At 30.0% G+C, this 13,746-nt stretch overlaps 1 protein-coding gene across 1 annotated transcript; it reads right to left on the bottom strand.

Moving 5' to 3' along the window:
- Window positions 1-3,164: 3,164 nt before the first annotated feature.
- Window positions 3,165-11,100, bottom strand: LOC139821448 (nose resistant to fluoxetine protein 6-like). The gene is made up of 13 exons (XM_071792459.1): window positions 10,909-11,100; window positions 8,866-9,113; window positions 7,225-7,469; window positions 6,957-7,147; window positions 6,601-6,875; window positions 6,326-6,506; window positions 6,058-6,223; window positions 5,896-5,975; window positions 5,726-5,821; window positions 5,512-5,647; window positions 5,238-5,406; window positions 5,003-5,148; window positions 3,165-4,917 (listed from the first exon to the last, which is right to left on the bottom strand). The coding sequence occupies exons 2-13, from the start codon at window positions 9,047-9,049 to the stop codon at window positions 4,795-4,797; spliced, it is 1,992 nt and encodes a 663-aa protein (XP_071648560.1). The 5' UTR covers window positions 9,050-9,113; window positions 10,909-11,100; the 3' UTR covers window positions 3,165-4,794.
- Between the last annotated feature and the right edge of the window lie 2,646 nt (window positions 11,101-13,746).

Below are 13,746 nucleotides of genomic sequence, written 5' to 3'. Positions count from 1 at the left end.
CGGCGTCAACATTTGTGACAATTGTTTTAAATTATGTTATAGTTATAGAATTGGTCAAGATTATTAAAAAGCAAAGTCAAAAATTAATATAAACATATATTAATAATATTAAAAATATAGTATATATTTAAATATTACTACTGCTTTATTTTTTCCAAAGTAAAAGAGATGAGTGTCAACTAACAATAAGTCAACTTGGTGCGCATATTTCGCCATCTCTTTCTAAAAAAGTTAGTGGTTACATGAGTTGATGGGTTAATCTTTTCATTGTAAATCATTTCGCATCGTGAAAACTTGGAAAATCATTCTCTTAATTATTATTTTTTTCTTATTATATTCCCTGTACGTACGAGATTATACAAGAGAAAGAAAACATCCACTCTTAAAGAAGGCATGTAAGAGATGGTATTGTTACCATTTTTCCGCGATGTTGCCGATGTTGATCTTGGTTCTCTTGCTTGGCTCGATTCGTGCTGTGAGAGTTAACTGTCAGCGCGAGAATCATGTTTTAACAACTCATAAATGACAGATTATTACGATTGATTTTATTCAAGTTAGCTTGATGTGCGTGATGTTAAATAAATGTAAAGATTAAACTTGATATATATGTTATTAAAAATATATAATAGTTGAGAATAAATGACACGTGCTTTAGTAGTGTCTATAGATAATGTTAAATTCTATCAGCTATGAGTTTGTAACGTACTGTAGATGCAATGTATTAGTTAATAATAAAAAAAAAAAAAATCTTAGCAATAATTCCATTAGCGCCGCGATCGAATTGACAACGTTCTTTCTTTTTCTTGCTATAATAAATCTGCTGAATCTGCAAGATAAGAGCACGATAAATACGAAATAGGCTCGTTGATGGAAAATTTTGTATATAAGCTAAACGAATAATATTTGGGAAACAAGCCACGAAGAAGTTTTCATAATTTTTAAGTATCTTGGTGACGGTTCAACGTTTTTTATGGTCTTATGCGTGATCACCGCGCTGCGAGAACGAGATCGCGAAGAAATTTAAAAATAAAAAACGATACAATTTTCAAAGTAAATTTTCTGTAAAGTAGAGATTATGGATGAATAAAATAGCACACGTGCAAATAAATTTGAAATGTTTACGACGAATTACGTGAACGAGCAAGTTACATGCCTATTCTTTAACGGAAAACGGAATTGCATTCGTGGACGCACATTCGAGCTTGTTGATTCGCACTCTCGACACGTTCATACGCATTTTGAAGCACGCTCGCTTCCTCGTTCGCGATCGTTCGCGATCGCGACAAGCAAAGTGAGAACGCCAAATGCGCGATCGTTCTCTTTAATTACTCAATTAATTGTTAATCCCGCGCTTAACGAAAGGTTAAAAGCTATTCATCGAAGGGCGTCTTAATTCCCGCACGATTCACTCACTCAAAGTAGAAATCGAAACGGGGGCAAGTCCGGCAAGAGACGCGAGGTTATCGTCTTACTGCGACACGCGGGACAACGATTCTATTAAGATTCGGATATATCGCGCTTCGAACCATTTATTTCTCATGTAAAATTCGCTCACCGATTACGGGAGCACTGCTGGAGATCCGCCAAATCACAGCCGGGGACAGATATAATTGCGACGATTTTTATTAGAATCCGATTAACATAAAATTCTTTCATTTCTTAATAATATAATTCTGTTTTACTTTCTATTACTGCTATAATTCTTGGACAAATAAATTAATTACGCGTATCTTTGTGAAATTAAAAGCAAAATTAAGTCAGACTTAATTGGTTGTTTATTTTATCCGATATGATTAACGCGCGCTTATTAACGATTGCAACGATTCGTAATCGACCGTAACATTATAATCGTCTGCCGGCGTTGTTAATCAGCCGGCATTGAAGGAGTTTTTCTTCTTCTCATTTTTTTGGCTGACATACAGCCAAAATGAATTTGGCCAATAACAACGTAATAGGTGAGTTCAATGATCTTGGCCAGAAGAAACTACAGAAATTACGAACTGAACACCTTATAAGGTAAGGTCTATATTGACCAGAATTGGTTCGTAAGGTAATTAATTAACATACATAAAATAATATACAAAATAATTTGACACACCTTACATACCTGTTTATGTGCCCAAAGTAGGGCTATTTTCTTTATATTTTCTCGCATATGTGCGAGATTAGAAAATCCCTTTTTAATTAAATCTCAATCGCGCGCATGTTAAAACCCTCAATTTTATATTTCTCAAATCACAAGTGATCATATCACATTGAGGTAACCCGTTGAATTAACCAGCAAATCAGGTACCCTATTAAATCGTGTCGCGGTCTGAATTAAAGATTTATATTAGATTTATACTAAATTGTAATACGGGTAGGTAGGACTCTATATCGGAATATGGGTAGGGATACGAGTAGGTAGAGATTCGGTAGGCAGGGACAAGGGGATATAATTCGATAGTTAAAAAGATTGTAGACAAAATGTGATAGTAATTACTTTAATATAATAACTCAAAAAGTACATTAAATATTACTAACTTTTTATATTAAATAATTTTTATATTAAGTAATACCAATTTTTACAGACATTGTAAAATATTATGTACTTGGTATATATTGTATACGTATTTCAAAAATATATATTGTAATATTAATTGTATTAAAATAATGTAGTATTAATTGTATAATATTAATTGTGTAAATGTAATCGGGTGTGTATAATAAGACGGAAATCATGACGCGTTTGGTAAACCGTTTACTTTTTAAAATTTTAGTAGTTTTTATTTATTAAAAGATTGTTAAAAAATTCAGAAGATCTTTCATTTAAAATTTTGTATTAAAAATTATTACTAATTAGTACAAGTAATATAATTTATTGAATAAAAGTGTGAAAAGGTTCGATGTTAAGACAATGATCATTTACTTGTAAAATTTTTGCTCACAAAAATCGACATTCGCGTCTTAGATATGAAATGACAAGTCAAATTAACATATAGTTTTGCGAAATTTTGGATTTCAGATTATCATCTGTTATAAAAATCAGAATTTAAAACGTCATATTTTATGTTGTTCTCGATCATTGCTTTACATCAAAGCTTTGTTTATTTTTTCGCGTATTGGTCATTTCCTTTGAGTTTTGCTAAATTTAGTACAGTATGACAATATAATTGACACTATCGTAATATAAATAATAAATTTATTAACAATTTTTTTGGTTGTGATTGCTCGTGTAAATTAAAAATAAAGTAAAATAAACTTATACTATAGTTATATATAATTCAATAATAAGAAATATTACATAAAAGCCTCACATGTTTTTCATTGTGAGAATTTTGTTTTATTGTACGCATACCGAATGTTACATATATAATTTTATGTCAAAAAGAAATATTGTATGTAATTTTATTGATTATTGGACATTCTATATTATATTTTCAATTTTGTAATGTAACTCTCTTATAATATTGTATATATTGTAAAATAAATTGTAAATAAAATAGAATAAATGATAAAAATGTAAAAAAAAAAACGTATTCTAAAGAAAAGAGAACCGCCGATCGGAATCCGCGGGCGTGGTGGTAGGCCTCTATTTCTGTCGGATGTAATCCGATAAAAACAAGTCACGTGTAATACGCGCGTAGCGCGCGTCTGTGATTGTGATATCTAGTATGGACATATTTCATATGTATAACTTTATACATTTATTACTTATTGCAAATGTTATACAATATTATAAGAAAGTTACAATACAAAATTAGAAATATAATGTACAATATACAATAATCAATAAAATTATATATAATATTTTTTTTTATATAAAATTATATATGCAACATTATAAATTGCATGTATTATTCAAATAAGATATTCGACTACAAATATTTAATTTATGCAAAGCGCGATTATTTCATCGTGGCTCAATAATAAAATATACACCGCCTTTCGCTGAGAGAGTCACAGTTTTTCCATTGAAAATAAGCGGGACTGAAGTTTGGGAATGAAGTTTGAATTTGTTACATTAGATACATTAGATAGATACATTAGATAGATATATTAGGTTTTATATATTTTTAAATATATATATATATATATATATATATATATATATATATATAAATTATATAAAAAACAATACAACATCAAATCAATAACTTAATTCAATATTTTTATAAATATTTTGTGTGTGAAAGAGAGAGGGTATTTAAACTAACATTTTTAAATTAAATGTAATATTAAATTAAATATATATATATTTAATGTTTTGATAAAATATTTGCACAATTAATTCATTATAATCAAATTAATGTTAAACAAAATATTAAAACTATCCTTTAATAGCTAATATTATTATTATTATATAACTATTACTATTATATTTTACTAACAAAAATACTTTTGTTACGAAAAAACATATTTTTGAAGTGCAATTAGAAATGAAATGCAAGTACTAAAATGCCCATTGTCAATTTAAATGTAAATACCATAAGAGATAAACATACACATGACTACAGAAACAGTTTCTAACAATAGTTTAAATACATATGTATATTATGTGTATGTATATTAGATGCATTAGTGGATTAATTTATATTCTCACCAATGCAGTTTCGTGGGCCTTCCCCGAACGGCAAATAAGCATAAGGATGCTTTTCTGCTACCGCGTCCGCGTTAAATCGGTCCGGATCAAATTTATCTGGATCTGGATATATCGAAGGATCTCGATGCACTCCCCAAGCACCGGTATAGTTTATATTTGTATGCAAGATTATATTTTTTTTTCTATGTTTTTTTGCGGCTTTATGTGGCTTTTTACAGATTTTTACGGTACTCGATAAACATTCTTATTAACAAAATATAGGGCATCTCGAACATCAAAGATAATACATAGGAACAAAAGTAAGTGATTGTAATGCTTCCCAAAGTCCTAATAATCTGGAACCAAAAGTTAAAAAAAATTAATGCATTTTATACGATATTCCTCTATTAATGCTGAAATTTCAAATATATGTATACTTACACAGGACAGAAATTCAAAATGAATCGACGTTTCACTAGATAATTGAATTCCTTGCATGATGACCGGATTTATAAGATAAGCGCAGTATGTGAGCCTGCTAAGAGGAAAAATCCAGCCATTGAACGCGAGTAACTGATTAACGGTGCCTATAACAAAGCAAGTTAAAATATATCACTAATATATTAAAAATATGCCGATTTTTTTATAAGATTTATGTATTAATGAATAAACGAACCTTGGTGTTTAATGGAGCATGCTATTACAACACATGCAATACATATGGCCCAAAGTGTTCTGTTCAGTGCTACATAAATAGCTAGAACAGATATGTATTGATTGTAAGACAAAAGTATTACGAATACTCCGCAAATAATACCCAGGAACCAACACAAAATTATATGTTTCTGAAATGTATGTCAAATTAATATAATACATTTTTATTTATGCGATACTATATAATTAACTTATATATGAAATATGTTATATAAAACAAAACAAAAATACTTTACGTTTTTTAAAACAAAATTATTTTTTAATTTTGTCAAAATGTAACCAGTAAATATCCCAATGATAAATGGATTTATGCTCATCCATATATTCCATCGAATATAGACGATATCTGCAAGCTTTTGCTGTTCATCAAATCTGTAACAAGAAATAAGAATAAGAAAGAGCATCCTCTTAACTCGATTTCTCAATAAGTAAAATACTTTAGTAACTTACGTCGCGACATATTCGTAAACGTGTGAAATATAACCGTTAAGAATAATTGAGCCTATTAAAAGTGCACTCAATATCGTAACAGCGGTATAGAAGTATCTGAAATTTATAATATATTTATTCAAGTATACTCGAAGAAGACATTAACTATAATAGTTGGTTAATTAACATACATAGTCGACAAAGTCAACACTGCCATAGCGATTACATAGAACTGCATATCATTTGATAGATACCAGCTCCAACTCATGCACTGTAATGCAATAAAAATTTTAGAAAATTTTATGCGTCTCCAAGTATAATTTTAAATTGATCTTAATCAAACGTGTACGTACCATTGCATCTATTCCAAAGAAATTATGTATATATAGAAGATTTCTCCACCAATATTTCGCACAAGTTTCGTGCGATCTTTCGTACAAGTAAAATATCGATGTTTTATCAAACCAAGCCGAGCTTAATTGCGCTATTCCTAACACCGTCATGTAAGCCGGTGTCAGCCTTAAAAAGAAAAATTTTATTACAGATGCGCAATAATTTTATTATGTTGTTTGTATTGTTTTTTGTGTTCTTCAAACATATCACCATATAATAAAAACTTACCGAATAAATCTTTTTATTACATGAACAAAGAATCCAATTAATTTTTCTCCGCGACGAATCCCGACCAAATACATATACGTCACTAAACATCCGCTTAAAAGAAAAAAAATATCAACTGCTATGAATCCAATGTCACCTATGTATTTATAACTCTCAAGGAACCTCCACAGCCGTACTTTGTCTGTAAATACAAAGCAATTTTCGTTATGCGTAAAGAGTAAAAAAACAAAAGAGCCAAAAATGTCTATTCTACAGATTTAGTATAAATTACTTACCGAGAGAATTAAATGTATAATATACATTATGGAACATGATTATTGAACACATGCTTAGAACTTTTAAGCTGTGAATAACGGGTATTGTGGTGGCGTCCAACTTTGTGCGAAATATTTTTCTTGTATTTGTGTAAGCGGAGAAACATATTAATATTTTTCCAATTTTATTTTTTCGATATGCTGCAGACACGTTTAGCAAGTTTCGTTTTTGATATATACATATATCATATAATGTACCGATTGATGTTATGAGAAAAGAAAACCCTAAGCCAGCACTGCAAATAGAATATTTCTTGGTATTATTGTTATGCTTATATTGTCAAATAATTGCAATTTATACATTTTTGGAGACGTACCAGATGAAACGTAACAAATTATTGGGTAGCCTTTTGTTATCGTCATTTAGTTTTTTAACCTCGATAAGCTGAAAGTCCACGGAGTAGAGATCATCGAAGGTAACTCTGTCACGAAATATTCTTTCCAAAATAAAGCTGAGATTATTTATAGTGCATGATGCTGGTAAACAGAGTCCGAGCGTAATTACATTCTAAAATAAAAGTTTCTGTATATATGTATTTAAATATCAAACACATCCTTTATCACATAAAGATTTTACAAACTTACCTCGTCAAACATATTTACGCCATATTGAATCGTACTGTTGTGTCTCAAATAAGCTACAAAATAATTTATTTGGAAAGGTGGAAATTCCTTTCGCGGATCGCGATAATGCGTGTTATTTAGTATTTTGTGCTGTGAGATCTGTAGAGGAGCCTTATTCATCGTATCGAGACACCGACTACGACTGCCCAGCCAATAATTATTTCCGTAAGAGAAACGCGGTCCGCGGGAACCACTGGAACCTAATACTAAAAATAAAAATTACAATGTTACTACTTATGCAAAAACAATAAATGACTAATTTTTACTTATAATTAATTAATCACGCATTGTTGCTTTCTCATTACAGGAAGCTATTTTCGTAAACAAATTTTTTCTTAGTTTTCTGTACCAATGTGTTCAGAATGTTCTAAAATTACATTTTTACAAAATGTGTGTGTTTAGATATCGGACTCAATTTTTTTTAAATGCTGAGTATTATTATTATAAATAAAAGTTGGTATTTAATTATGGTAAGAATCGATGAAGAGGTTCATTTTTTATAAAATTTTGAAATTTTTGAGAAATGTCTGGTAGCTATTAGCTATAACTTGCGCAAATTTTGAGATATCGCGCTAATTCTATTATATTCTTCATTCTTTTCTACCCCTATTTCATATATAGTACTTTAAGATTTAATTAGATTTAGCTTTATACGCGATCAAAGGTCCATATGCGAAGTTCATATTGGACCATGTAGCCTAAACTCCCAAAGTCAACATCGATTTGACATTGCGTCGATTGTGAAACCCCACTTGGGCTACTAAGCTAACCAACTAACTAGTTGGTGTATTGAAAAGTAGATATATATACAATTTTATGTTTTAGCGTAAATATGGTTTTAGCCGTCGCTTGTTATTTATTAAAAAGTTATTAACAAATGTAATTGAGAAATATAACAGTTTGTGACAATACTAAGAGAAGTAATTTGCTGATATGTGTACTTATTTGAAATGCATCAATGCAGTTTCGCTAAATATCATTTGCCTAACAGCGGCTCAGTTAAATAGCATTTGCCTAGGAAAGTAGCATTTGAACACAAAATTAGATGGGCAAAAGCCATTTGACTAAGCAGATAGCATTTGTCTAGTCAAAAGCTATTTTCCTAAAATAACTTATTGTTAGCTACGACATATATATATATATAGAAAGCAATTAAAAAAACAACTACTCATCTTTAGCTTGTATTGCATATTTTAATTGATCAATTTTACAATTCTTGAATTCTATTTAAATTAAATATATTGACTAATATCTTATAATCTTTTAATCTTAAATTAATAATAGTATTTACGAAAATATTAGTGTAATAAATTAAGAGATTGCATTTGTGTTTATCATATTGTATGTTTAGAATGTACGATATATCATTTAAACCGAATCTCTTAATTTATTACACTAATATTTTCGTAAATACTATTATTAATTTAAGATTAAAAGATTAAAAGATATTAGTCAATATATTTAATTTAAATAGAATTGTAAAATTGATCAATTAAAATATGCAATACAAGCTAAAGATGAGTAGTTGTTTTTTTAATTGCTTTCTAGATTTTAAATTGGAGTAAATGGAGTTAATGGCGATTCAGTTATAATTTTACGTACCTTTCAAGCTCCATGGTATTCGTTGATCGACTGCGTCTCGGAAATCTTTCAACTCCTTTCCACATGTCGAGTTGAGAATATCTGCTTTGGAAGCAATGGCATAAGCAGACCTTAATTCCTGAGTATGTACAGAGACATACGCAGATAAGGTCGTACAGATGGACAGAATATGCGTAAGTTGCATTTTTGCTTATGCACTTTTGCTTCCTTATAGAAGATTTCTCGTTACCGTGGTAAATATCTGCACACTGAAAAAAAGATAATAAAAATAAAATTAATTAACAAGTACATCAACATCAGACTTAACGAGCTACAGACACGTCATAACAATAATAATAGTTCTAGCAGTAACAATGTAGCCCAGGATCCTCGAAAGTTTATCACTATACCGTATATTAAGGGTCTCAGTGACGGTGTTGGCCGTACAATGCGCGATGCAGAATTTAGGGTTCTCCTCACCATTCCGAAAAAGTTGGATTGTATTATTAGAAGGGGGAAGGATACGCTACCGAATCTTAAGCAAACGGAGTTGATATATGAGATTGATTGTGCTAATTGCAACGCTGCATATATTGGTCAAACAAAAAGGCACCTAGAGACACGGGTTAAGGAACATTTTTGTGATATTAGGAAGAACAGTGATAATCATTCTGTGGTTAGTAAGCACCGTCTCACGCATAACCACGATTTCAATTGGCAACAACCAAAAATTTTATATAAGGAGCGACACTTTAAGAAATGTGAAATCTCTGAGATGTTTTTTATTAAAAAATGCGATTGCGCAATCAATCTTCAAAAAGACACAGAAAGTCTGCCCGCGAATTACAACCGTGTGATTGGCGTCACTTAATTTACACTTTTGTTCTGCTCGTTTCCACCTGTGAACACATCTATTTATTTGTTATGTATCGGTCATTTAGTATGACTTCGTCTGTCACGCTGTACTGATGTGTTCGCAGCTATGGCTTGCGACGTTTCTTCGTTCTGTGCTACCGTTCTCTTTTTCCGTTTTGACGCACAGAATATGTAAGCCTTACATTTTACTTTGTACATTATTTATAACTTAACTATTTATAACTTAACTATTTTTAACTCAACAATTCAATTGTATTCTTACTTTTTATTTTATGACTTCTGAGCGTTTTTATCTTTTTGACTATCGTGAGTTTATTTCACTTTTTTAGCTTTACGTGTGCATGATGTGGTTAGGGCACGATGTCAGCGACGTAATCGACATTTTGTACGCGGTTTTTGAGGATGCATAGCTTGATGAATCACTTGAGAAGGACCGAAATTGCGGTTGAAACGTTGTGAATTTTAAATATATTTATTATTTGGCTAGTTGGGTCGAACAAAAACGACTTTTGTTTTGAAAAAAAGATGTATCAACAGCATCAGTGTAATTGAAATAAAATCGGTTGATGCAACTTCAATATTAATGAACGAAATGCATCAGATAGTTGATTCATAATCCATGGTTCATACTTTGAACTTTAAACTTTAATATCGTCTAAATGGTTATATTTATGAAAAAAACATAAGAGACCTTTTTTGTAGATCGTTAAATTTTCTACAAATATATGTATTTCTTATTTTATAATTTTTGATAGTCGATATGATACAACATTCATAAGAAGCAAAAACAAGTTTTATAAAATTTATCAAACTTTAACTTTGAATATCTTTTGAACGGTTGAATTTATGAAAAAATGATAAGAGATCTTTTTTGTAGAGCGGTAAATTTACTACAGAAAATCTATGTGGCACAATGCTGTATTACTGTTTGTTAGATAGTTATAAAATTTTTTCTATCTTACTAAATAAAAAATAAAAAATTGCGATGAGCGACCTGTTAATATTAATATTAAGGGCTAAAATTTTAACAGGTATCTTATTTTACCTTCCTGCAAGTATATATGCTATTCGTGAAATGAAAAAAAAAGTTGCTCCAAAATGACACACCCTAATATATATATATATATATATATATATATATATATATATATATATATATATATATTTCTGTCAGGCGCTGGTACTGACCGCAGGTCTCGCTGAGTTGCTAGTGAGGGTAATTCGTGGCACTTAGCGCGCACAGAATTTACTCGCGATTCTTTAGGTTGGCGAACAACAGAAAATTGTTTTTAATATAATAGTAAACGAAAACTGGGATGAGTATACGGACTCAAAAGTGAACTGTCTCGTGCCGGATTGGAAGTGTGTCCAAGTGCGTAAAGTCGCGATATTTATACAGAATTAAGGAGGCGGGATTATTTTTTAATATGATTTGATTGGTGGAGTTCTCTTCCGATCGTGACGTAACTATTTTTTGCGTAAGTGCAAATTCCTTTCCGTGTACCATTATCTTGCGTTATGCATACGTTTTATACATAAATTCTCCCACATTTAATACAACAATGGATGTTGATTATCTGCTAAAGACATAAAAACGTGTAGTAAAGTCTTACTTATATTCATTTACATTGAATGGTATATGTCCGTTGTATAACGGAAAAATATCTTCATTTTATTCGTGATTATCTATTTAATTATGAGAGTAATTAGTTATTATAGGAACGATTTACGTAAACTTTGATAAAACACTTCATAAATTCATAAATTATAATGTTATTAACGAACGAATATAGTACTTTGATATCTGTTTTCTCTAATTTTTCCTTCCATATCTTACAGGTAAATTGCGTACCATATGGTCACTCAAAATTGATTGTGGTTTTCTGATATTTGGAATGTATTCATTTATAACTTTACTAACACACGTATATGCCGTTGCTTTCTTTATTGGATACAGTGCTACATATTTCGTAAATACGTCTATCATCACAAATAAGTATTGAACACCTCCTCTGGAAGAGGCCCATATAGATCTACTGTTACTAATTTTCGTGGTGACGATGGAATAATTGCTTGATATTTAAAGCTAAATGTTCTTACTCCGCTTACTCGATCGTACTTATTACGATAATCTGACTTTTTTTCAAATTTATTTTACATGAACCTTTTGTTTAAATAAATAATGTAGAGAAAATATTTATGTGACATTTATTTAATATCTATTTTGCATTAATTATTTAAAATAATAATTTGTAAAAAAAATTACTTGATAGTTATTTAACATCACTTAAATATTTATTAATTTGTGGAGAGCACAAAGCTTATTCACACGCGAGTCTCAGCCGCGTAAAAAAATGCCACGTGGAATATTCCGAATCTGCGTATCTATGTTCAGAATGTATTAGAATATATTAGAATGTTTAGATAAATATCACTAAATTGACCGGTGCAGCGGAAAAGAAGAAGGTCGTATATAAAAAAATCAGCGTCGTAATACTTGACTATTCGACGCAATACTTTTTTATATTAAGATAATTTCTGTATTTATGCCGCACAAGGATTTACGCCCAATTACTCTATTATGTGCCTTTAAAGTATTAACTCAGATATATACGCCGCACCTAAGAAAAACTTAATTTATCGAGTACTATTTACTACGTTTAAGGCAAATGAATTATAACAATAAAAACTTTGTATTGTCTACTAGAAAAGACCAGGGACAAAAGTAACGCGGGATGAATGTGACAAACGCGATTATTAATAAAAATAACATTTATCCCCCCGGGAAAAAAACCTCTTATTTATTCATATTAGTTTATATTAGTAGAAATATGATTCCTACATGATCACACAACACACACCACATATAAGAAATTGACATTATACTTTACATTTATATTTGTAATGTATATTTTATTGTAATTCTTTTGATTTTATTTTTCAAGTTATATTAACACATGATATTGATTATTTTACAGATTTTACTTGAATTATGTGTAATAGAAACATTTAATTTTAGTCAATTTAATTATTTTGTGTGTCAAAGTTTAGGATTATTTGGAAAATTTTCTTTAACTTTTATTTATATGTTAAAATAACTTTAAGATGTGTTGATTTTTTAAAATAATTGTGATAAAAAAAATCAAAATAATATTTAATTTTTAAATGACATATATAAAGTGTTAAGTTATCACATTGACATAAATGTAACACATAAAAATGTTCAGAAAATAATAACATAGCTGTTGTATGTTAATTTTACATTGAAATAATAATCAAATCGTGTCTGTAAAGTTGGCACCTCATTTTCAAAAATCGGAAATTTTATTAAAAGTTCCATTTGCACACACAATAGTTCTACAGTTCCTGATGTATTTCAGAAATAGTTCCGTCAATTTAGATAAAAATATAACGATTTAAAAAAATGAGGTGCTAACTTCCCGTGACACCTCAAGTTTCGAAAATATTTATTTTTATCACGGACCTCTATAGTTTTTGAAGAGTTCTATAGTTCCTGATAGGTTTTAACGATAGTTCTGGTCTTTAAGTATTTTTAAATAATTTTTTAATCTGACTGCTGGCACCTCAAGTTTCAAAAAAATTGATTTTTATCATGAAATTCTATAGTTTTCGAAGAGTTCTACAGTTCCTGATAGATTTTAGCAACAGTTCCGGCCTTTAAATATTTTTTAAATAATTTTCTACTGTTACCGCTGACACCGCACACAAGAGTAAAGTCATGAATCACAGGCAGTTTCGATCGACTTTTTGACAGTTCTCGATAGTTCTCGCATAGTTCCAACAGTTTTTATAGGTTTTAGCAACAGTTCCGGCCTCTAAATATTTTTTTTAACAATTTTTTACTGTGACCGCTGGCACCGCATACAAGAGTAAAGTCATGAATCGCAGGCAGTTTCAATCGACTTTTTGACAGTTCTCGATAGTTCTCGCATAGTTCCAACAGTTTTTATAGGTTTTAGCAACAGTTCCGGCTTCTAAATATTTCTTTAACAATTTTTTACTGTG

This window comes from Temnothorax longispinosus, chromosome 11 (assembly GCF_030848805.1).
Source record: "Temnothorax longispinosus isolate EJ_2023e chromosome 11, Tlon_JGU_v1, whole genome shotgun sequence".
Taxonomy (NCBI): Eukaryota; Metazoa; Arthropoda; class Insecta; order Hymenoptera; family Formicidae; genus Temnothorax; species Temnothorax longispinosus.
The sequence above is the reverse complement of the archived record's forward strand: the minus strand, read 5'-3'. Positions and strand labels throughout refer to the sequence as shown.

Excerpts from the sequence above, each read along its gene's own strand:
- LOC139821448 (XM_071792459.1), bottom strand. The coding sequence starts at position 9,049 with ATGCAACTTACGCATATTCTGTCCATCTGTACGACCTTATCTGCGTAT. Across the intron at positions 6,507-6,600 it reads TTATACATTTAATTCTCTCG|ACAAAGTACGGCTGTGGAGG; the intron begins GTAAGTAATTTA and ends TTGTATTTACAG. Across the intron at positions 5,407-5,511 it reads ATAATTTTGTTTTAAAAAAC|AAACATATAATTTTGTGTTG; the intron begins GTAAAGTATTTT and ends CATACATTTCAG.